At 47.7% G+C, this 24,024-nt stretch overlaps 1 protein-coding gene across 1 annotated transcript in view; it reads left to right on the top strand.

Moving 5' to 3' along the window:
• Window positions 1–21,950, top strand: part of LOC144148312 (uncharacterized) — a 29,401-nt gene extending 7,451 nt beyond the window's left edge. Inside the window, exon 2 of the mRNA XM_077679865.1 lies at window positions 21,876–21,950. Within this exon, the coding sequence (XP_077535991.1) occupies window positions 21,876–21,950 (75 nt within the window). The remainder of the gene's footprint in view (window positions 1–21,875) is intronic.
• Window positions 21,951–24,024: the final 2,074 nt, after the last annotated feature.

Genomic DNA, 24,024 nt, shown 5'->3' with positions numbered 1-24,024 from the left:
CCTCGTTGGCTGCGCGTGATCTTCGGACAGAAGACGCCTTGACATTGTGTGCCTTCCAAGAGACCGCCGACATTAGCATGAGCAAGTCAGGCATCTCCTCGACTCCCTTGGCATCACCGCAAGCCATGTATCAGGAGTGCTTCCAAACTGAGATAACGGACCTACCCCCTGGAGAACTCAAAGTGCAGAATGAGAGATACGTTTTGGCAACCAAAAGACAGTCGATCGTCGACGCTGAAGAGCGGGGTACTGACCATCATGACGGACACCTCAAGAGGATTGTCGTTGCACGCATCCTACAACAGAGCCGAAGAGTTTGCGGCAAGCGCTCTTTTAAGAAAGGGAATGCATCACACAATGATTCTTCAACCACGAAAGTGCAAAGATCCAGAAAGAAGACTCAAGGAGCTACGAAGGTGTTTTCAGGCCGAGATGTATATAAATTGGTTGAATACACATCCGAGTTCAGAGGCGTCGAAGATCTGCTTCGAATTTCGGCATGGCTGCGTCGCCTGCACCGACTCTACCGGCATGTGCTCCGAAGACGGCCCCAGCTGCAGCTTCGCCTATCCATTGCCTCAGAGTATCCGAAAAGAACGAACGAACTGAAGGCACCTACGGGACGCGGACTTACCACGACAACTTTGTGGGCGGGGAAAATGGGGCCGGGGAAGATGTAGAAACTTTCTAATCATCATCGCGGCACCGATGAGAACATCATCATCGGTGCCCGAAATCTCTCGTGAGCAGCTCTCGCTCGAGCTGCTTCGTCTTTTCTCCATCCGCCATCTTGTTAATAGAACCACCATCGCATCACCGGGACGTCTCGGCCCTTGGTCTCTCCTCTTATTTTATATATGGGCCATCCATAGGTCAGTAGGATGCATTGCCAACAGTATACGACTTGCGGCTGACATTATCAGTAAAAACGCATGGCAGTGTGGACTAGAATGCAAACCAAAACAACGAAGCTGCCGATCGTTTTAGGAACCAAGAAACGCCCTTGCTGGTTCCCAAACATCTCCGTTAATAGAGTTGACCATGGAGATGTTGCGACTCCAGAAATCAGAAGTTACGGGATGGTGTCCAGGCGGATTGCCCGAACATCGATCAGCTCACCAGACTTTAGTAAACCATAGAGGAAGACTTCCGCAAGATCACCAGGAATAGGGCCAGAGGCGAGGTATTCAGGAAAATGATATACTGAGGCCGGTTCAAGCCTTTCTCGCATCTATCGTCACTTACTCTTAAAGGACAAGGTGGAAGCTCTGATGCGCAAGGCGTACAAACTAGCATTGGCACAACTTATCACCACCTCAACGCAGAGGCTGTCCCGATGAGAGTTCGTAATGTATACAATGAACTACTCAAAGCCTACTATTTGAGCCAACTCTTACGCACCAGCGCTACTTCTCCGGGTTGAGCCATTAGATCGCACTGTCTGCGCTTTCCTTTGCAACACACCCCGTGCCGGTGCAACTCAGCGTTCCCCTGAAATTCTCAAGTTAATTCATGCGGCCCCACTGCCATGCAGTATGCCTGCACACACCATCAGTCTCACTGAGAAGCCCGAGCAAAAGCGATTCTTAAACACTACAGCCAAATGTCCTCGACAGACTATACATATAGCCCTTTGAATCCCTGACCAAAAGCAATCATCGCTGTGGTTTCTACTGGTAAATTTCATAACATTGCGAAGTTCCTGACTCGTTCCTAACATGCGCATCAATTTGTACCACCCGCGGCTTGCACTCGGATGAAGCAGTCATTTCCCTAACTATTACCAAAATTCTTCAGAAATAACCATCTCTGGCAGCCATAAAGCATGTAGAGCCTTTTCCATCCGTTTCATATAACGACCTTCCAGAACAACTCTTCTCCTGCACCCTGCGGGACATCGCGTTACGATTATTTGGGCTCCAGCCCATTCCGCCAAGTATGGGAATGAAGCTGCCCACCCGTATGCCTGAGAGTTAACCTCCTTATTGCACAAGATGTTCCCGGCAGAGCACGACCCCATCTGCCCGTTCTGCAAAAAGACTGAAGGCACCCTGCCGCACATACTGGCGGAGTGTACTCAGCTCAAGAATCCCCTACCTTTTCTCCCCCTTCTCTTTCCCCCCTACCCGAGCGATGGGAGATCTTGATGTCCAGCCCCGACCTGTCGACGCAGCAGGAGCTCGAGTCCACGGGCCAGGAGCTATTGGACTCATATGGGACTTGTGAATAGGGTTCCACCCCATCTGACGCCTGCGAGCGTCACCTGAAATGTGCTAAGTGAAAGTTTTTTTTTCTCTCCCTCTCTGGTCTGGTGACATGGTCCGGTGGGTAGTGGCAAGTTGGTCCCCTGTGGTCGTTCTGCGAAATCTCCCAATATTACCCTCTTGAAAGAAATTTATAGGTGGTACACGTTGAAAAGTTTACCTGTTAATTTCTTCGCTTGGCAACACAGGAAACGGCCACAGACATGGAGGATGCGACATGGACATGGCCCGGCTTGGGCCACGGCGACCGCACGCCGATGATAACAAACGCCGGCGTGCGTCGTCTGCTCAGTTTCAATTCGATTCTCGACGGAGGGGTCAACAGAGATGTTATTAGCCGCACTCACATCGGACTCGAGGCAACACTTAGCGTTCTGTGAGGTAGAATTTGTAAACGTGCAACACAGTCAAGTGCTTAGCACGGGCAAGTACCGCGATCCCACGGAGCCCGACGTGACGAGGGACGGCGCACTCACACGGTCGCCTGCATGCAAGCCCCGCCAGTAAATACAAGCAATACCCCCTTGCACACAAGAGCATCATTAAAGAACAACACCTACAGAACCCGGAAATCCAGACGAACACTGCTTCCAACTAAACTATAGCTCACAATCTTGCCCTCGTCCTACAATTCTCGCAATGTAACTCCTGGAAGGCTCAGGGAACCATGTGCCGTATCACGTGGTGCTGCGGATTGTAGCCCCCTTACCCCCTGCCTATGCCCTCCACTGAGCACTAAGAGAGAGCACTCCCCAGCCCGGAATCCGACAACCGGCTTTGCCTGATGAAGATAGCCCATTAAGCCGGATGGACTCAAGGGACCCTACAATGAAGACCCTGGCACAGGGCTGACTGCTTTACGAAGACGTTTTGTCCTTCATCCTAATGTCGGCGCTAATACAGTCGCATAGCCCGAAGAGTTACTCGTGACGTGATGAAAGCACTGGGAAAACCACCGTCTGGGAGAGCATAGAAGGAGGGGGAGGAAGGGTATTGTTCGGCCCCCGACGCTGATACGTTTGGCATTGAAGACATGCAGGACGCGATGGTTGCGAACGCAAACAGGAACACGAGTCTCTTTGGAATTTATTTAATACTGATCGTATAGGGTATACGGTTTGTAATCGGGGGATTATATGTCTTCTCTTCCGGGCGGGTCACGCCACCACGTGGTGCTTCTTCCAACTATTCCTACGTGGTCTGTTATAGTTACCACAGATGGGGCTGCATTACTCCCATTCTGCGCATCTCAAGAAAGGCTGCCTTTTAAACAAGAAGGGGGGCACGTTTGGTAAAAGAAAGAAGCCCAAACACTGTAACACATAATAAGTGGAGAGCGCGTTTTGCTATTATATACCCTTTTTTCTCCATTGCGCCAGCAATCTGGGCCGGCCAAGCAATTGGTGGCAGCGGCCTAATTGTGCAAGGTGTTACGTTTCCCCGTAGCCACCACCGGGCGTTTAGCTGCCGCCTTTTCAATGTCTATTCACGGCAGTGTATGCCAACTTGTTTGACTCCAGGTGCTATCCTGGTACATTGGGTTCCCATTTTACAATCTCATGAGAGCAATTTGTATTATCGGAAAAGGGCAGCTAATTTCTGCGAACAGGCTGACGTGCTGGAAATCCTACTTTGAATCAGCTATTCTGACTTGCTGTGGGGTGTCGGCTTCAAATACCCATTCGAGTCTTTTGTGAGCGGGTACGTTCCTCAGCAACGGTGCGCCAGCTGAATCAAGCTGCCAGGTATTCGCAACTGACTGGCGGTGGTACTAGAAGCAGTGGCAACCACAACATGACAGGCTTACGGGTACTGGCAACATTACCCCTATACACTGGTGACAACGAGACAGGCTGCGTAGAGCCAGTGCCCAATCGAATACAGGCGGCTTGCGGTCGCACCTCTTCGTTTACTCTCGCCTGACGTCGTCATGGAAGTACAGGATATCACCTAGCGTCAAAACGAGCCCTGCTGAGTCACTCCGAGCTCTACTCATGACCGAAGGTGGCCTAATGCTCGTGGGCTACAGAACTCTCAAGCTGAACCTAACCCGCCTTTCCGAAAACAACAGGCAAGAACACAGCGGTGAAGACGCGACGTAATCGATCTTTGCACCACTCGGAGTGAAAAGGGAAAATCAGCCTTCAACATCCTCTTTGCTCTTTGTGATACGTTGCACCAGGAAGCACTGAGCCTCTACATTGGAGGGTTGTAGTGTGAAATTCAGAGTGAATATTTGTGTCTTCACACCCGCTGCCCGCTCCTTGTACAGCCAACGGCATGGTTTGCCGCCTGCAGGACATATGGCCGGGCCAGTATGGCGCGCAGAGGGCTACTACCCATCACTTTCCTGTCACTCCACTAGATGGCCTCAATTAGTCATGACTGCAGCTACAGTCGAAGCCCCGTGGTCGACGTCAAAATGAAGAAATAGTCACCGACCCTTCGCGGTGGCTTATTGGTGAAGGCATTGTGGTACCGAGAGTGAGGACGAGAGTTCGTTGTTGTTTAAATGCAAAAAAACGCCCATGTGTTCGACATTTCTGCGCGTGTTAAACATTCCCATGTGGTCACAATTAGTCCAGAGCAGTCCACTACAGCATGCTTAATTGTCTGTGTACCGTCTCCGCATATATCCACATACTCACTCGGAAATTTTCATGCTCGAACAATCCTCCATGCTTGTCTCCCAAGTTGACGGCACCGACGGGGCGGAAGGCTAGACACAAATTCAACCGCAGCGAGCATCCAAGCGTGGATATTCACAACAGCCTCCCGCTCCTCTCTTCATCGCTTGTATGTATCTCGTGTTGCATGAGCAATCAAAATCGTTCGATTTTAGCACTACTGGAGGACGATTGTCCATTCTTGGTGAAGGGAAGCGCCGTGTCGGTCTGGTGCCACAACCAGCGATGTTCAGGCGCCACATTCCAAACGCAAAAGTCGACCTAGGCACCAACCAAGACCGCCGCCGGCCTGAACCACAGCTTCGACCTCAGCCGACCGCCAACAACGAGCAGCAGTATGTCCCCCTCGACAGCCCATCTGCTGAGTTCACCGCGCATGCGTTGGAAGCGGTCGTGAAATCTTATATGGTCAAATAAAACCCTGTTTATGTCATTTAACGGCCCTTATATTTCATCTGAGTGCCTCTGGATCGTCGTATGATAGCTGCGAATGCCCCACAATAGCATGCACTAAGTCGCAATGAAGTGTTTGTACGATTGCCACATCATTTCAAATATTTTATAAAACCTCATGAAATTCCTACCAGTAAACATGAAAAAGTTCCTTTCGTTTATGATGGGCAGGTATGAGGCACATTGCTGCCTATTTCTCTCTACCTTGTCTGCTACTTTAGCATGAGAAGACAAAGCCCAGGAACTGGAGGCGTAGAAAATTGCATTTTCATTTATCAACATAAACATTCAATCAATTAACAAGGAGGATCTTCGCAGCTGCTTCTATTAGGATGACAAATGTAGCGAATGATCTTGAGGAAGACTACAATGATATTTCACGCGCCCTCGCCCCAGCCGCTTCCGCCCACCCTGCCTTCCCAACCTTCCCACCCTGCCTTCCCAACCTTCCGCCCACCCTGCCCAACCCGACTACTTATTACAGGGACCATCAAAGCTATACGCATCGCAATAGAACTCCTGGCCACGCTATTCATCCTTGTTAATACAGCGCACCTGCGTATATCACCAATCTCATGGAACAATCTACCACATGATGTGTGAATTTTCCTAAGCATTTACGAGTACAGCGTCGCTTCGCCTACCATCCGGCGGCATGCTGCCCACCCCGTACCAAAATTGTGATCATTGGTGGGTAAACTGCGAACACCAAAGCGCCAAAGCCGAACGAATCCAAAACCACGAAACTCTTTAATGACCCAGAGACCACCACCACTAATAAAGCAATAGTTATGCAGTTTCCTTGCCTCATGATCCTTTTATGATGTCATGAGAGGTTTTTGTCGACCAACCAGTCTATGGAAGAATTTGATTTAATTTCATTCATTGAAGCCTAAGAGGCCCAAAGGCATTACGTAAGGCGGAGGAAAACAATGTTTGAAAAGCTCTTAATATGTAAAAAGAATGCAGAAAAGGCGAAAAAGTGGTGCACACGAAGAACGAAGGAACAAAGCTCAGGAAGAAGCAAATGGTTCAACAAGCAAAATCCCAGTTATAAAAAAAGCAAGCAGTGCACACGATTAAACAATTATATTAAGAGAGTGCTAGTAACAAAACCTTTCTAAGTAAAATGATTCGTTAGTTTTTCGTGGAAGGCCTTGCTATCGGCGGTCGAAAAAATAATTTTGGGGAGGCCGTTCCACAGTTGTGTCGCAGTTGGGAAAAAGAATCTTTCATCGCAGATGTGCAACAGTGAATGGGTGCGATTGGACTGCTGTGGTTGAGGTGTGGGGAGATTTTAGATGGTTCTGAAAGTCGAGGGTGTGGTCCAATTGGGTGATGGTAGAAAGGGTGAAGTATACAGAGACACGAGATGATACGACGTGATTTAAGACTAGGAAGGTCGAGTGTTCATTTTAGTTCAGTGATGTTGGTTTTGCGCGAGTAGTTTGACATGACAAAGCGCGCAGCACGATTCTCGATGGATTCTAATTTGTATGTTAATTAAGCTTTCGATGAGCGCCAGGTGGATGAAAGGTATTCCAGTTTAGGCGGGAGGTATGTCTGATGTGCGAGTTTTTTTATAGCGGGCGATGTGTATCTGAAATTGTGACGGAGAATCCCAAGCGTGCGTGAGGTGTGCGAGCGTATTTATTCAATATGAGTAACCCACGATGATGACGGTGTTTAGGAAACATATTTCTACCAGTCTGTTCGAGGTATTCTGGTTGAGTTTATATGATGTGAGGGGTTTGTGCTGCTGCGCTTAGGGGAAACGGAGGTATATTGGCACTTAATAAGGTATAGAGGCATGAGCCATTTTTCACACGGTGAAGTGACAGTGTCTATGCCTCCTTGAAGGTCGATGGAATCACTAGTGTTATGGATGCCGTTGCATATGCTGCAGTCATCATAAAAAGGTCGGTCTTGTTTTTGTATTAGATGGCAGGCCATTCAGGTAGATTAAGAAAAATAGGGTTGATAAGCTTGCTCCATAGAGGACATAGAATGTAACACGCGAAATTGGATAATCGTGAGAGTTGGCGGATGTGTATTGTACTTGTCCTGTCAGGAAATGTTCAATCGAAGAAAGTGGGTTTGAAGGAATTGCAAGAGTCAATAACATTGCAAGAAGGTGATTGTGTGGGACACGATAAAAGGCCTTCGAGAAGTCGAGGAAGATGACATCAGTTTATAGATGATCCTCCATGCGTTGTAAGAAATCATGGGGAAACTCTAGAGCTTCCTTTCATTTGATAGTAGATTTCTAAAATCATGTTGTTGCAAGTAAAAAAAATAATTGATTCAATTTATTTTATTATATTGGTTGTTACGATGTTTCAAAAGATTGGACTAGGAGTGAAATCGGACTATAATTACACGCTTTTGATCGATCGCCACTCTTATAGACGGAAGTTATTCGAGCATTTTTGCAATCGTGGGGGACTTTACCAGTACTGATTGATTACTGGAAGATTAAACTTAGTATTGCGCTTTAGAGTGAATTAGTGTTCTTGAGCAGCTTGCTGCATATTTCATCACAACCAGCTGAGGATGAAAATTTTAGGGAGCTGATTTGCTAAGCTATACCATCAGCATTATTCTGTATATTGGGCATTGCGGTCGCCGATTGCTGTGATAATTCCGTAAAACTGGAGTTTTCAGCAGATGAAAAACTGATGTGAAATCATCGTTAAGAGCTTCAGTACATTTTTTAGTTTCAATCAGCTTGTTGTCGTCGTCTGATAGCTGGAGGTGCGTTTGGTGATTGGGAGTGAAGATGATTTGAAATAATTTAAGAGGTTGGACTGGAGGATTGACAACAAATAAGTCCAAAAAATTGTCTTTGGAGGCATTCAGTTCCACAACGTCCTCGTCAGCACTAGTCTGGTACAGGTGCAAAGCTCTGCGGCTATTTGTAAGATTTGTGTTTCGATAATGGCGTTTTTTCCTATTGATTACGCTCCAGACACTGCGTAAACCAGTGGTTATTTCATCTGTGCTTACAAGGATAGCAGAAATATATTTGATTTTTAGGTTAAACATTACCTGTTCGTAAAATTTCCAATTGGTATTAACCGAGCGGGCAGAGTGAAACTGTTGAATTTTCTTAAAGAGGGGCCGTTCGCGGTTGAATGCGTCGAAGATTGCGTTTTTATAATCGGTGATTAATTTTCGCGTGGAGGCTTTCTTTTTATACCCAAGGAAATTCCGGTAAGCAGTAGGCTATGGTCTCTGAAGCCAGGGAGCAAATACACATTTATATGTTGCCTTGGCTAGATGATAACAAGAGATCCAGGCTTTTGATGCCCCTAGTTGGGCGTGTTACTGCTTGATGTAGTTCAGTCTAAAGTAATTTCAGAAACTGTTTGTCTTAGTTGTGTGATATTTGGTGGAGCACCCTAAGCAGCGGCCAATTAATGCTGGACAGAATAAAATCTACAAAAATTAAGACAGGTGCAGTGGGCATATCTTTTTTATGGTTTCTAGGGCAAGGCGTAAGAAGTCACAGATATAGGGGTTAGTGTTTGGTAGATGGTAACTAATTAGGAACGCTATTTTGGCAATGGCGCTTTTTAGGCATACCCAAGAAAGTTCAATGTTTTCGTCGTGAAAGATGAGTGAGGACGGTAACCAGTGTCTAACTGCTATTAGTACTGCTGTCCTCGGCTAACATTTCGATCACGTCAATACACTGCTATGTTAGGGTAAGATGGAGAGAATTCATTGACGCCGACATCACTATTCAGCCACGTTCCTGACCAGCAGGGCTGTCTTCCATGGAGCTTTCCAGTGCGACAGGCTTCGGTAGTATACTGCGGATGTTAGTGAAAGCTGCGCAAATGTTAAAGGGCTACTGAAGCGCTTTTAAAAGCGTGCGAAACTCCACTTTTTACAATTCTCACATTGGTGAGTTGGTGCCTATAAACTTTTTTTCGTGCTTTTTAGCTTGGGGACAGCAGCACTGGTCGACAAAGTTTACCCTACGCCCCGCCCACTGCTTCCTGCCGCATCGCCAGAAGAGTGGAAAATCGGGAGGCAGCGACCGGAAGTAGCATCATATTCGGGAGACTGCCAGCGAAGTGCGCCGCCACTTCGCTTTGTCCATGCGGTCCCGGTTTTCTCGGCAAAGTTCCGAATTAAGCAGGCTTGTAATCTGCACTTTATTTATCTATATCGTCTAGAGTTGTTTCCGCATCGACATTTAACCGTAATGCTACTGTGTGATTCCCTAAAGCGACTCCTAGATACGAGAGATTTCCTGCACGAGCGCCCGTGGCTACTGCATTGCATTTACGAGTAGTCGCGGGGGCCGGCCGTGTCGTCGGGTGTTCTCTGCTTTATACGCGAAGCGGCCGGCTCAAACAAATACGGGGGTACCCCAAGTTCGTGATCCATTATTATTATATGAAGATTAGAAAATTTGTGCGACCTCAGCGCTCTGAGCTTCCCCAACCTCCTACTCCTTTTTCCGGCCAACGTTGTTGTCTCTGACGACAGCTTAGCTGAGTAGGTGAATTTTAAGAAGAATTCAAGCAACTTGAATTGTTTTGTTCGCGGTGAAGCGCTCCGTACACTCGTCGGTCGTGCATGCCCGTACAGCCCCCGAAAAGGCTTGGACCACGCACGCTGCGGCAGCAACCGCCCTTTGCGGCATCCAGAATCAAGGCCGTCGCGAAAAGCAAGGTAAACGTGCAAGAGAGTGGATGATAGTGCGGTGAAAAATGGTGCGGGGGATAGTCATCTACGGTGATTTTGAAAGAGGTGATGGAATTTGTATCGCGATGCGGACCACCGCCAGGTCGCGGAGGCTCGTCGATGGCAGAAAATGACTTGCCCGAGCACGTCATACGGGGATAGGCCGATGGATGGTGTTACCTGCGCGCAAGCAGGAACACAGCACCGATCGCTAGAAGGACTATCAACGTGAAAATAGTGTTCCACATGCGAGAAAGGCGATGACAGTGTGGTGAAAACCTGCGTTAAGGATAGTAATCCGGAATTGTAGAGATAGCATTGACCAAAAATATGTTTCGGCGCTTAGGGTAAATTTCACAATATTCCGAGGCGATCCGTGCAACCCAAGCCGGCTGGATCTGTTCGGGAAGGCGTTGTTCTAAAGCTCATCGAGGACGTCCAGCGTTCGGGTCCCCTATTCGAAAACTGCGTACGTGCAGCAAAGCTACGTTCCGCCGGCCGGCCGAGCATCGACCTGGCACCAGCACCTCTGCGTGGTGCGGCGACCGGCGGCAGCCGCATCGCTAGCTGCTGCCTGCGCGCAACGCCGGCCGCTGCACAAAGCTTGTTTCCCCCTCTACGAATGTAAAAACAAAGTATTCGAGGAGGGAGATGATGGTGTGTTGAGAAATTGTGCTAGGAATTGTGACTAGCGCTGTTAGTCAAAGCGACGAAACAATATTTTCACAACTTCATTGCACCCGAGAAACAGAATTCAGCCATGAGTCGTCTGGGGAGAACCCCTTTCTAAAGCTCGCCGCGTCCGATCTTGTTGCGTTTATACTTCCCTCAGGCTCTCTTATTCCAAGGAAAGATTGTGTGAGCCCTTCATTCACCAGAAGACCTTCTGGCCTTTATCTGAACGGGACCAGAATCAGATCTTCAGGCCACGCGGTCACCGGAGCGCCGGCCCTTCAGAATATTGTCACGAAGCCAAGGACGATGCAGTTGTCTTGCAGGAGAAACAAGTTTATTGGAGCGAACTTGTGCTCCCCTAACAACTCAAAAGAATACAGAGGCGGCGAAGCAGCGGTCAACAAAGTGACTTGCGTCAGCGAGCGTCGCAGAATCGAATGCCCTGGTGTCTGCTCTGCAGGCTTTTTATCTTTCGGCGCGCGTGGTTCTGGAACCGTCGATTCGCATCGAGAACATTGTAGATGCAAGAAGATTATTCCGGGATGTTCGCGTTAGATCGGAATGCTCTCCCTATCAGAACAGATAACACATGCGGCACGAAAAGAAAGAATGGAACACGGGCTTCCCTTGGCACGGAGATAACACAGACCGGTGCAGCCGGGCGGTAAAAGCAAAACACAAATAAACAAACCCAATGCATGGTTCGCGGCAATATGATGTCATCTGCAGCCGGCCAATCGCGAAAGGTAGCCAGGGCTGTAACCGCGCCTCCGGGCAGGGGTGATTTATTTTAACCAAAAAAGTGTTTGGGTGTATTCACACATAAAATAAACCAGTTTTTTTTAAATTCAGTGTCAACAAAACCATAATATACTGCATCCAACAAATTGTTTTTGAAAAGTTCTTCACCACCCCTTTAGGAAATGAATTAGGCCGGTTATTGAAGGGAGCAGGCGCAGATTTTCCTGATCGTCACTCGGGCTGGTCAGGTGAGTTATCATTTCGAGCTGGTTGCTGACTGCTGATAGGTGTTGTGGTGTGTTCGATAACGCTGCCGGATGCAGCGTCGCAATGATAGCTCTCGTTACCAACATGCAGCTTCACAAGGGTGAGCTTGTACGCGCATTTTTAGGGCTTGATTAAGTTTAACACTTTCGAGCGTGCAACGGGCATACTTGGAGCGAAACCTTCTGTGACTGCAAAAAGTGTCTTTTTGCTTAATCTTACATTACATTAGGTTTTATTTCGTGTTTAAGTGAGCCAGTTTTTATATTCTAGGTCATTTTTTGTTGCAGAAAATGTGCCCACGCGGTGTGCACATTCGATATCACTGGCGTTGAACGATACACCTAGAATATTTTTGCACAAGTCTAGTACATTGCTTTGCGAATCGGTCCAACGTTCTTTTTTCACAATTGTCAATGTCAAATAAAACGAGGTTTGCTCGCCTCATGAGGTTGGTGGAGTCAATATTCGCAGCTTTGAAGGTAGGGATGACACGCTCTAGTCGGCCTATAATGGTGACAACGGTTGAGGTGCTCGGTGTTTCTTAGCATGAATTTAAGATGTTACAGCGTGTCATAATTTCAGCTATAACGTTTTCTTGGGCAGTTTGGGTTGACTTGATTTGGTCAAGCTCGACACGAATTGCGGCTTGAACACTCTCGAGCTGTTTGATAGAGTCGATGACCCGTACAAGTTGAGCACTAGGGGTTGGGGGGGGGGTCGCCCTAAACATCACTAGACAACAATAACATAATGTCGCACAACAACCTAATGGCAAACGCATGGCGGCACAACAGCGTCAAACCGCGAACTTCAAGTCGTAGGGCAACAACACCGCCACCATACATCTGTCATAACTGCTGAAATGTTTTGAATGAGCATAGTAACCAACCTGAAAGGTTCAAATCGTTGTGACCAGTGTGGGGCTGCCGCTTCCGTGCCCCGAACAGTCGGCGATTCTGTGCTGCTTATGACGAGCGCTATCTGGTCCCGTGGTTGCTGACATCGTAGAGGGCCAAGGTTGCCAGGAGGTGTTCCTTCATCGCGCTGGAAGCAGGCGTCTTGTGATATCTAGCTTAGTGGGGGATATCAGCAGGCATCGCGCCTGGGTGAGTAGGTCGGGAAGCGCTGAGGGATGTGAAGATGGGGCCAACGTATCCAGGGAAAGGTTAGAAGGGTTGTGACCCTTGTGGGTATGGCGGTTTTTGGCCCGTGCTAGTTCATTTGTTACACCACAATACCTACTAAAAAGGCGTTTGGTTCGAAAAAGGCTAGCTCACAAAGTTCGATCTTGTGGCTGGAGCACCAGGCGCTACATAACATTTCTACAGAAAGTGCGCAAAGAGTGCGAGCGCTTCAAAATTGAATTTGCTTTAGCATACCTACCCCGTTTTCATCATCGAAGGAGAGAGAGAGGGGAGAACAGTGTGGAAAGTGGGCGGGAGAGAGGGAAAAGCAGTTACGTGGCAGGGTGGGCAGAAGACTTCTCCTGTGACGACATACTCGGCCTTTACAGATACTCGGGCTTTTAAATGCAGAGCATTTCATTAACTCACGATGTCACTCGCGCTGACGTCCGTCGTTGTCCGCACCGTCGTTGTCCGCACCCCTCCCCCTACACTATATAAAAAAAACACTATCCGGCGCCTCGTTTCGATCCCCCGACCCTGCGGGCGGAACGCAATGTACATGGTGCTCTACCCACTGCGCCACAAAGCCGACACAGAATGGGAGGCTACGAACGCGCCTCATATCCTTGACTCATTCCAACTACGTCAAGAAGCTGCTGATACAACGCATTAAATACCACCAACTCCCCAAACACTAAACGTTAACTCAATACACCCACCCCCCTATGCGACGCATTTACTCGAGTCCCCCTCGCGGGGAGATGGGCCCAGTTTTTGTCTGTGTCGCGTCTATATCATATTGTCACGGGCTCATTCCCGCAATATTAACGGCACACTGGCCTATTAGACAAAACAAATTTCAAGCCTACGTAGGCTTATCTTCACGTGGTATACCGCCTGTTAGCAAGCTCGCTGTCTGCGCTGTTTGGGTCAGAGTGTTGGCCTTCTGTACAGAGTTGAAATTGCTTGGAAGGAATTTGACGATCCAGAAAAATGAGCGGTGACTCAATGATGCACTGAGACAGCAGGCACAGAATAAATCTCTTCAAACAACAGAGGTGGGCAAAGAGAATTGTTGCAAACCTCATATTAGAGTGCAGCGAGTAGTGGCAACAGAGCAAACATAAAAAAAAAAAAGCAATCAGTTTCCAAATAATGATCATTTAACCCCTTTTATCAAATGTATGAGCTAATTCAATTGCAAGTCATAACGCTTTCGAACATACTATATACGTTGATTATTGCCCTTATAGACAGGTGACATCGTAACTTTGCGAGACTTTTTTTAACACATTACAAAGACCTAAATGTTAAAAAGTTAGAAACCAAACTTATTATTGGTACTTCAATTTTTGTACTTATAAACATCGTTTTCACTGTAAAATGCTGATGAAATATGCTAATTAGTTTTAAATTGCTCACTGTAATTTTTCAGCAAATGTAAAAAATAAAAAAAAACTTTTTAACACTGTTGTAAACGACACTGTTAAACTGCGTAAATGAAACGTTTTTTTAAAAGTTTAATATTGGACACAACCCATGCGAAACGCAAAGTGAAAACTGCGAGGGGAAAATCAGATTGCCTAAACCTGCTTTATAGAAGGCAAAAAAAAACCAATTGGATGCACCCAAATGGCACGCGTTGTCTGTTATGCTATATTTAATTGTTCGCTGGATGACTGCTAGCCATGTTCATGTGCTCCATATTATTCGGCGCACTCTTTTTATCTCACCCTAAAGGAATGGTGTCCAATCAAAGTATGTTATATGGCACAGGAAACTGGTCTCTTGGAGTCGTCGTGACGCCAGAGTTTCAAGATTTCGTTGTAATGAAAAGAGGGGGGGAGCGGCCAGATCAAATTTAATCGAAAACAAAACTTTACTAAAATATGTTTTAAGTGGTCGTACTGATGCCATTAGAGGGTTCTTAGATTAAGATATCCTTTGTTGTGGTGGCTGGGGAAGCAAGGTTGACCAGCTTGAGCGCGTCGTCTCACCGGTACGCGAGCTTCCTATGTTCTAGTTTGGTTGCAACCGAGTGAACGTGGTCATTGTGGTTGCTATATAGAGAGCTGACATTGGTTGTAAAGATTTGCATCATCAAAGTTGGATGAAAGCTGACTCCAGAAGTGTTGCAAGTTGGTGGAGTTGTAAAACCAATTAATGAACGAAACCAGCGTAGAGGATACAGATACGGAAAGAAGAAACAAACAGTACCGCCGCTGGTCTAAGAACTGAATTTTGTTCGCTAGAAAGGAAAAGTATATGGAAACCTAAACGCAAGCAACGAAAAAGAGAAAGAAATGCAAAAATGGACGGTGCCGAGATACGCAGTTCTCAGTCACTGGCAGTCCTGTGTGTTTCTTTGCTTCTCCTCCATGTCTCATATACGGTGGTTACGAGATAGCTAATTGGTACCCCGCGTTGGCTTATGGAAGGAGGCTTCTTCTTGCTTGCCATAAGCGGAGAATGTCGGGGTCTCCACAGGGGGGTGACGTGGTATTGTTAATCTTCTTTGTGACGCAATTCATGTTCTCGCTAGCTTTGGACACTCGTCTAGCATGCAGGATTGGTTGGTTGCCCCGTCAAGTCGGGCTTGTGTCACTGTCAAAATTTAGGCCATTCTATGAGCACAGCATTAATTAATTGGTCAGCGTGTATATTTCCATCTATTGTGGGCGCGGGGAGATTGTGTGCTTTCCAGGGGCTCCCCTGTATGAGACGGCATAGACTTGTTGTTCCCTTTGGTTATCAAAAGATCAGGGAGCGTGTCTTTGCAGACACTATTTTCCAAATGCATGTGCGTGTACAAGTTCGATAGCAGAATTAAGTTTACATCTTTCATGATGGAGGGGAAAGGAGTCCCTCTTTTTTAGTGAAGCTGTCTCGTCAGGACGGATGTGCCATGGTACAATCGACCATGATGACATGTAGATGACAGGATGTCATGTGCTTTGCTTGTTTGACGACATGACAAAGGATAGTTTCTTGTCCTGTAGGGCGATTAGTTATCTGTAATAAATAAAGGTTCTGTGCCAATTTCACTGTGCTCGCCATGATTTGTGCGGCTCTCCCTATCTTCTTCGATTGGTAGAGGGGATGCTGTATGTATGTCAATAGTTTCTTATTGGCGTGGAGACAGAGATCGTGAGTTGACCTTCCTAGGTCCCAAAGCTAGTACATTCCGCAGGGGAGTTTATTTTGGCAAGACTGTTGCTATCAGATGAGTCCACAGGGGCGCAATGTTTTGAAGAAATCAGCTGGACTTCTTCTGCTAGCCCATACAGTTCCATTGCCATTATGTAAGCTTTCATTACTACTGAGACGTGCGCCTATTCTTCTGCAGTGCAATAATTATTGTTACTTCATCTGGCATGGTCGACGACCTGCTGTAAGGATTGAGATATGAGAGAGGGTTACGAGCAATGATTTTCTTCTCCTGCCCTTCCAATTTATCTGACCATTAATATGTTTGTTGTAGCATGGCGAACATATAGTGTACGGTTTTGGTAATTTGGGTATTCTAGTGAAAAAGCTGTAGTGTTATCCTGGTTGCCGGTTGAAAAGTTGAATTGGAGGATAGTATTTTCGTGTCTCTGGTGTTGCCCGTTAAGTTTTTTTACTTTTCACAGGCGTACGATTTATCGCTTGCCTCGGTTTTGCATTTAGCTGGAGCAGCTCAGCATAGACAGTAATCGCTGTAATCGTGAAGCAGGGGTTGCGCTTGGCATTAAAAAAATATAGGCGCTTACCGAACTGGTCAGCCACCATGTCAGGACAGGAGTGGCGACAGGCTGAGCAGTAACAAATCTCTAATTTCCTGCAGCCACGCCTACCACTGCTCTCCTTAGCTTCATAAAACCATTGCATTACGTTAACCTTGGGAGCGCAGCGTTATCCATCCCGCTGGATAATTAAGCTTTAGCTTGGTTAAACTTCGTCTTATAATTTGCAACATGCCAGACAACCCGTATTCCTGTATGCCGCCGAGGAAGTATAGGACGATGACGTGGACTTTGAAGGTCGCCTTTAAGCTGAACTTCCTCCTACAGAGGTGCCCGAACTATTTTTTTTGTGGCGAGCAACAAAAATCATACCGTAGATACGCCGCACCTTTTTTTCAGTACTCGTGCTTATGCAGTATTGCACATGGCTAGACTAAATGAACCAGCCGAACAGCCGGCCTAAAACGTAACAAAATAAAATCAATGATTACTCCAACATAACAAACGCTTGGACAGCACTCATAAAGCTACTTAGTGTCTTGATTACAAATGTGCACTCTCAACTATGCAACGGTAGCCCGTAAAATTATGTACATTATTAATGTCAATGTACAAAAAAGCACTACATGCTGTACAAGTATATTGTAAGAGCAACCCGATTCGTTGAGGGGTAGGACAAACTGAGATCATCTGGTTATACGCCTCCTTACCGTGAACATACAACGTCTGCACATCCATGCCACGAAGACAAAGCTTACAGAATTAATAATCACAAAAAAGGGTGAAATACAACATATAGGCTGAAGCAGGATATCTATAATTAGCTCAAGTACAACTACAATTTTCCACTCGTATGTTCCAAATGGGGCAAGAGTTTTGTCTTCATCATAACCTCGGACAGTATATGAACAAAATTCTTTCCTGTCGCGTGGTCAGTATGACATGTACTTATTAATATTGAGAGAGTCGACGAGAACGCTTGAGGTCCCCTTGATTTGCGAGCGCCGGGCACTTCCATGAAAGAACAGCAACCGTTCCTGCAGCGGAGATGATAATCACCCGTCCAGAATGCAGGTGAAAATGAGATGATAATCGCGCACAATGTCGACATGACAAGGAAGAATAAAAAGAATATTGGCCCCTCCCGTTGCTCAACCTCTCGTATGCCAAGTTCACGCGCACATTATTACTCCCCCTCTGCTGAAGCGGCCATCCTGGTCGGCACTGTCAAGGCGAGGATTCTCGGAACGAAAAGCTTCACACGGGATACATCATCGATCTCAGTTCCACGCCACCGACGGTCAGTTACACCGGAATTAGGCGTCGAACGATAATTCACTGGTGAGGTTTGCTCCAGGATCATGCAAGGGCCGATGAATCGGGGAAACATCTCCTGGCATAATCAGGGAATACGGAGGGGAGGGGCCAGCAGAGCTCCTTCACCATGTTGAAAAGTTACAGAATGATGCTTCTCGTCGTGGAGAGACGTGGTTTTCTATAGAGGCCGCCGTGTTCAAACGGGCAAGACAGTGTCAGTGAGCCCTTCGTAAAACAAAATGGTTGGAAAGATTCTCCGTTTGTAGAATAGGTGCGGAGTGGAAAGATGCATCAAGTACAGAAGAATGAAATGGCCATAGACAAGAAAAAAATGGGGAGAATTCAGTAGTTTGCTGCACAGCAGTGTTGGAGGCGTAGGTAACAAACGTTAACATGGTGTCCCGATTGGTGTAGTCAGGGCCAATGGTGAAGGAAAGCATGTCCGAAAGAGTCCGATGGAAGCGCTCCGTCAAACCGTTTGTTTGAAGGTGGTAGATCAACGTAGTTCTGTGAGCGGTGTCAGCGGCTAGGAGCACTTCGGAAAGTAGAGCAGAAAGGAACGTTTGTCCACGGTCACTGAGAACAACTCACTGCGGATGTGGCGCAGGTAGATGGCTCGCAAAAAGAAGTATGCGACGTGTGAAGCGCTACTCGAGGGAACAGCCGCAGTTTAGGTTTAACGGGTCAAGTGGTCCACTGCTGTGGCGGGGTTGGCATGGTTCACATGACGCAACATACTTCGGAACGCTGGTTGATAGGCCGGGCTAAAAACAACAGATTTTGATGCGGTCGTACTTCTTCTGGAAGACAAGGTGTCCCGCCGTATTGTGGTCATAAAAAATCGCAAAACGTGCGACGGAAAACAGCGGGACATGACGGAGACCCACTTGTCGCTGGTAGGGTCGTAATTATAGTTGTAAAGGCCACCACCATTCAAGAGTCTAAATGTTTTAAGTTGGCGGCGTGACCAACTGTTGGATGGTCGAGCTGAACCATCCAAAAGGTCAACCAGGTGGCAGCAGTACGTGTCAGAACACTGAAAAGAGACGAGATGAGATGGGAGTTCCGTACTGACATGTTCCGCGATGGCAATAGGGATAGCTGCCACTTCCTGAGCCGTCGCTAAGCAACTGTCCTCCTTGGAGGACAGTGGACAACGCGAAAGAGCGTCGGCATCAGCGCGTTTCCTGCTGGTCTTGTATATCATGGTAAAGTTGTACTCCTGTAGGCGAAGTATCCAGCTGCCAAGGCATCAGGTTATGTTTTTGATGGACAAAAATCAGCAGAGTCCGTGGTGGTCGGTCAAAACAGTGAACTTACGTCTGTACAAGTAGGGCCGGAACTTTTTATAGACCAAACAAAAGCGAAGTACTTCTGCTCGGTAATGGTATAGCTTTTTCTCGCATCAGCTGCGACCGGCAGACGCAACTACGTGTTTCCTGGAAGAAGCAGTGCATTGGAAGAGCACAGCCCCAATACAATGGCGACTGGCGTGAGTGTGGATTGTTGTTGGGGTGTTTTTATCAAAATGGCGGAGCACAGGAGAAGAAGTGAGGGCCTGCTTAATTTTCATAAACGCTTTCTGACAATCTTCTGACCAGTCAAATTATGAATTGGCAGCGAGGAGTTTGTGCAACAGGGAAGCAATTGTAGAAAAGTTTGGATTAAAACAGCGGAAGTACGACGCCAATCCAAAGAAGCAACGAAGCTCTTTCTGACGGAGGGGTTGGGGGAAATTTATGACGGCAGTAATTTTATCGGGATCAGGACGAATTCCATCTTTGTTCAAAATATGACCCAACACTTTTATGGATTTACTTGCGAACTGACTTTTTTATTCCATTGATTTGCAGCCGGCATTACTGAGGCAACTTAAAATTTGATCCAGGCGCTGGAGGTGCCGTCTAAACGGGGAAGAAAAGAAGAAATAACAATGTCGTCGAGGTAGCACTCACACGATTTTCATTTCAATCCACAGAGAACATCGTCTATCATACGCTCGAAGGTGGCCGGGGCGTTGCAAAGCCCAAACGGCATTACAATAAATTTGTAGAGTCCATCAGATGTTGCGAAAGCGGTTCTAGATGCGACTGCATCTCATTCACTCGCCTTGTCCATGCAGCGTCGTCGGCGTTGTTGTCTTTCGCTCCTCCCCCATTCTCGCCGTGCGAGCTGCGCTCTCTGCTTCTCCCCCCTCTCCTCTCCGATGCCCCTCTCTCGCGAGGGACATTGGATTGAATTCGAATGGATTGGCTTGGCTTGGCTTTAATTGCATTGGATTGGATTTGGATTGGATTGGATTGTAGTGGATTGTGTTGGATTGTGTTGCGTCATAGCCACGGCAGACACACTGGCGCCGGCGCATGTTCAGTACTCTCTCTTCCGCGGTCTCCTCTCCTTCGGGCGCGCTGCGCATATAACCGGTGTGCTGCTCTCCGGCGGCCTTTCGCTCGACGGTTGCTCTCCGCTTGCGCTTGAACCCCCCTCAGCGTCGCATCACACCAGGGTTCCCGCGAGGGGAGGTGATCGTAATTTTTTTCTCTTTGTCCGCCTCATGCATGAGGATCTGCCAGTACCCGAATCCAAGATCAAGACTAGAAAAATATTCTGCTCCTTGCAAGGTGTCTAAAGCATCATACATCCGAGGCATCGGGTACGCATCTTTTTGTGTGATTTTGTTGAGTGCCCGATAATCCACACAAAAAACTTACAGAGCCGTCTTTCTTTTGAACTAGTACCACGGGTGATGACCAGGAACTCGCGGAAGGACGAACTATGTTTCTTTTCAGCACGTCGTCGATGTTTTCTTTGATAATTTTCCGAACACGGTACGGGCCTGGGCGAACGATGCAGGAACAGACCGCTTTAATCCGATGGGTGGCAGCTGAAGTCTGCCCAAGAACCGAATTGTGAGAGTGCAATGTAGTCTGGTGTATGGCAAGCAGGATAACAGTTGTCCGGTTTTCTCTGTGGTAAAGTTAGGGTTGATAACTGCACCAGCGGGGAAAGACTACAATTTGGGATGTCATGCATTATTCGTAGGTGATAAGGAGCTGAGAGGAAGAACTACTGCAGCTTCATCGCGGGGAAGAAAGCAATAGTGGCGTTTTGAGGTACCAAAATTGTCTTGGTTGTACTACTGACTGCTGCGAGAAAGGCGGACCCACTTGAAAAGCAGACAAGACTCGCGGGTATTAGCAGTCCTCTCATGAAGAAATTTCCGATTGGCGCAAATAACACATCACCATCAACGATGTCGGCTCAAGCTATGGAGCTGCAATAAGGTACGGATTTGGGCTGGTTGGTTCATGATTACGAGTGAAAAAAACAGCGCTAAAAAGACAGGACAAGAAAGGACACAGGACCACGGCACAGGACCACGGGCACAGGACAGCGCCGTGGTCCTGTGTCCTTTCTTGTCCTGTCTTTTTAGCGCTGTTTTTTCACTCGTAAAATATCGAGATTACGGTTTCTTCGCCCGGAGACAGGGCAAAGTCGGAAGTAGATGTCGAGCGTAGCTCTCGATCGCCAGCGACACTACCAAGTTCTGTTTTGGTGATGTCAATAGTCGGTTTCCCATAGGAGATAACAGCAGATGCGGATCTCAAAAAGTGCGATCCTAAAATGATTTGATGAGGGCATGGAGAGAGTATCGCAAACTTAACGTGATGAAGATTACCGTTGATGAGCACGCCCGTTGTACAATGTCCTGAGGGTTAAATCATAGCCTAACTCGCACCACATAAAGCTGACCAGAGTAAGGAGTTTTCAATTTGCGTAGTCTAGAGCACCGACTTTCATTAATTACCGAAATGCCGGCGCCAGTGTGTACAACTGCTTCAACGCTAATGTCCTCAACTGCAACAGTCAACGTATTTCATGGCCGGTAAGGGGGACTCGCACTGTTCCTTTGTGACGCAGTTTCACCCCCAGAAACTGCCGCCTCTAGCTTCCCACTCGGTGCTCACCAACGTGGGAGGCCGGGCGCAAGGGTGATAGAGAGACTGTAGGGGGAAGGAGAGCGACGTCTAGCCTGGCGCGAGTCTTGAGAAAAGTTGGTAGCATTACGAGGAGGAAAACGTTTGCGCGGAGGGGGCGAGTAGATGCGTTGACAAGGGGCGTAGCCGCAGCAGGTGTCGCGTTGATATGGTGCGTAACCACAGCGCCCGTCCAGCTGGCGTCGTCAGCAAAAACGTGAAATGTGGCTTCGTATGCTGCAGTAGTAGCATACTGGCCGGTCACTCGTTGGCCGGTTTGCTCGCCATGATGGAAAGGAAGGCGGCGAAGGTACAGGTGCAGAAAAAGCGGTAAATTGGCCATGATCAGTCGGAGGAGTGATTTTGCTCCATAGCCAGGGTTGGTCTCGTAAGAGCTTTAGAGTAGGACTGGGGGTGTAGCGAAACAGGAGGACCGGGCTGTCGAACGGTGCTGATACATGCCAGCTCCTGCTTTATGAAGTCGCGCAGGCTGTTTGAGTGGACGTCAGTGTTCTGGAGGTAGGTTCCGTCACACTGGTGTAGCTCCTCACGGATGACACTCGGCATCAAAGTACGGAGCTCAGAATCCGAAAAGGAGCTGGTAGGGAAACAATCTTGTTGAATGCGATTCGACTGCAGGTGGTCCAGACACTGGCAGATTGTGCGCACGTCAGCAATCGTGGTAGGGTTCTGTACCGCCTAAGCATTAAAGGGAAGAGAAAAGATTCCATTCATGACGTGATGTACTTTCAGCTCGTCACCAAAGCGCGACTACATCTTCGATATACCAAGGGTTAGGTCTCGTACGGCTGCTGCAGCCTGGCCGCGAGTTTCTTTTTTGGCAGAATCGTACCGTGTCGACAACGTGACGAAAATTTTACGGAGCTCTTCTACAAAGGTTGTCCAATCAGGGATGCTGACTCATTGTTGAGAAACCAGGTCTTCCCTACTTCAGTCAGGAAAACGGAGACATTCTTCCGCTTGAATGTATCGTCCCATCAGTTGAAAGCACCTACCCGATTGAATTGATCCAGCCAATATTCAACATCGTCACCCCGGAGGCCGAGAAAGACAGAGGATCGCGCTGACAAGTAGTGATTATGATGGCAGGATGGACCGGGGCCGCAGGGTTCCTGCCCGAATGGGCGCTCCCGTGCTGCATAGAGATGGTGGGCAGTAGTAACCGCGGACCTGATGGGGGCTCCAGTGGGCCGACCGCGAGAGGCAGACGGCGGGATCAAATGCACCCTCCTTTAATTGAGGGAGTCGACGAGAACGCTTGAGGCCCGCTTTATTTGCGAGCGCAAGGCAAGGCCACGAAAGAACAGCAACCGTTCCTGCAGCGAAGATGATGATCACCCGTCGAGAAGGAAGATGAAAATAAGATTATGATAGCGCACTATGTCGAAACCACAACGAAGCATGAAAGCGATATTGGCCGCTCCCATTGCTAAACCTCCCGTATGCCAAGTTCAGGCTCACAATTTCTCTACAGCGGCCACCATAAGGCACCCATATAAAATTCAAAACATTGGGAAATACAAATGCTTTGCGTAAATAATTTAGTTTTTTGAACCATACCTTTTTACCCATGAATATTCTCGGAAATTGCAAGAAAAGGTAATCATTCTACAGTTGTAGCATGTACTATTTCGTGACGGTCGAACTGGTGAATACTGTCATGCGGTGCCAAACCAGGCCAATGCTACTTTTTTTAGTTTCGGTTCTATTATTGCGCGCCTAGAGGCAGTGGCGCTGGGGAAACACTCTTCCGCTCATTTTTTTCTTTCCGCTTCTCTCCGGCGCGACTGGGGGGCGCGCATGCGCGATAACGGTCACCGCAGTGGCTGCTTCCGCACGGCGAGCAGCGAGGCCGACGCGTGTCTCAGGTAGTGGGCGATTTCTCGTATGTGCTCCCTCGGACATTATGGTGCTGCAAAAGGGACGCCAAGAACACCAGGATGCATCGTAACGCGAAGACTCTTTGAGTGCTGTTAGCAAAAGGTGAGAACGTCGTTCGTATGCCGTACGTGAAGCTGAGCTGAAGGGTAGGACTTGTGTCGTGCGTGTGCTGTGCTTGAAGACAGGCAACC

Source organism: Haemaphysalis longicornis, unplaced genomic scaffold (assembly GCF_048455015.1).
Source record: "Haemaphysalis longicornis isolate Haplotype H1 unplaced genomic scaffold, Haemaphysalis longicornis Haplotype H1 scaffold_8, whole genome shotgun sequence".
Lineage (NCBI taxonomy): Eukaryota > Metazoa > Arthropoda > Arachnida > Ixodida > Ixodidae > Haemaphysalis > Haemaphysalis longicornis.
This window is presented reverse-complemented; position numbering and strand designations above follow the sequence as displayed.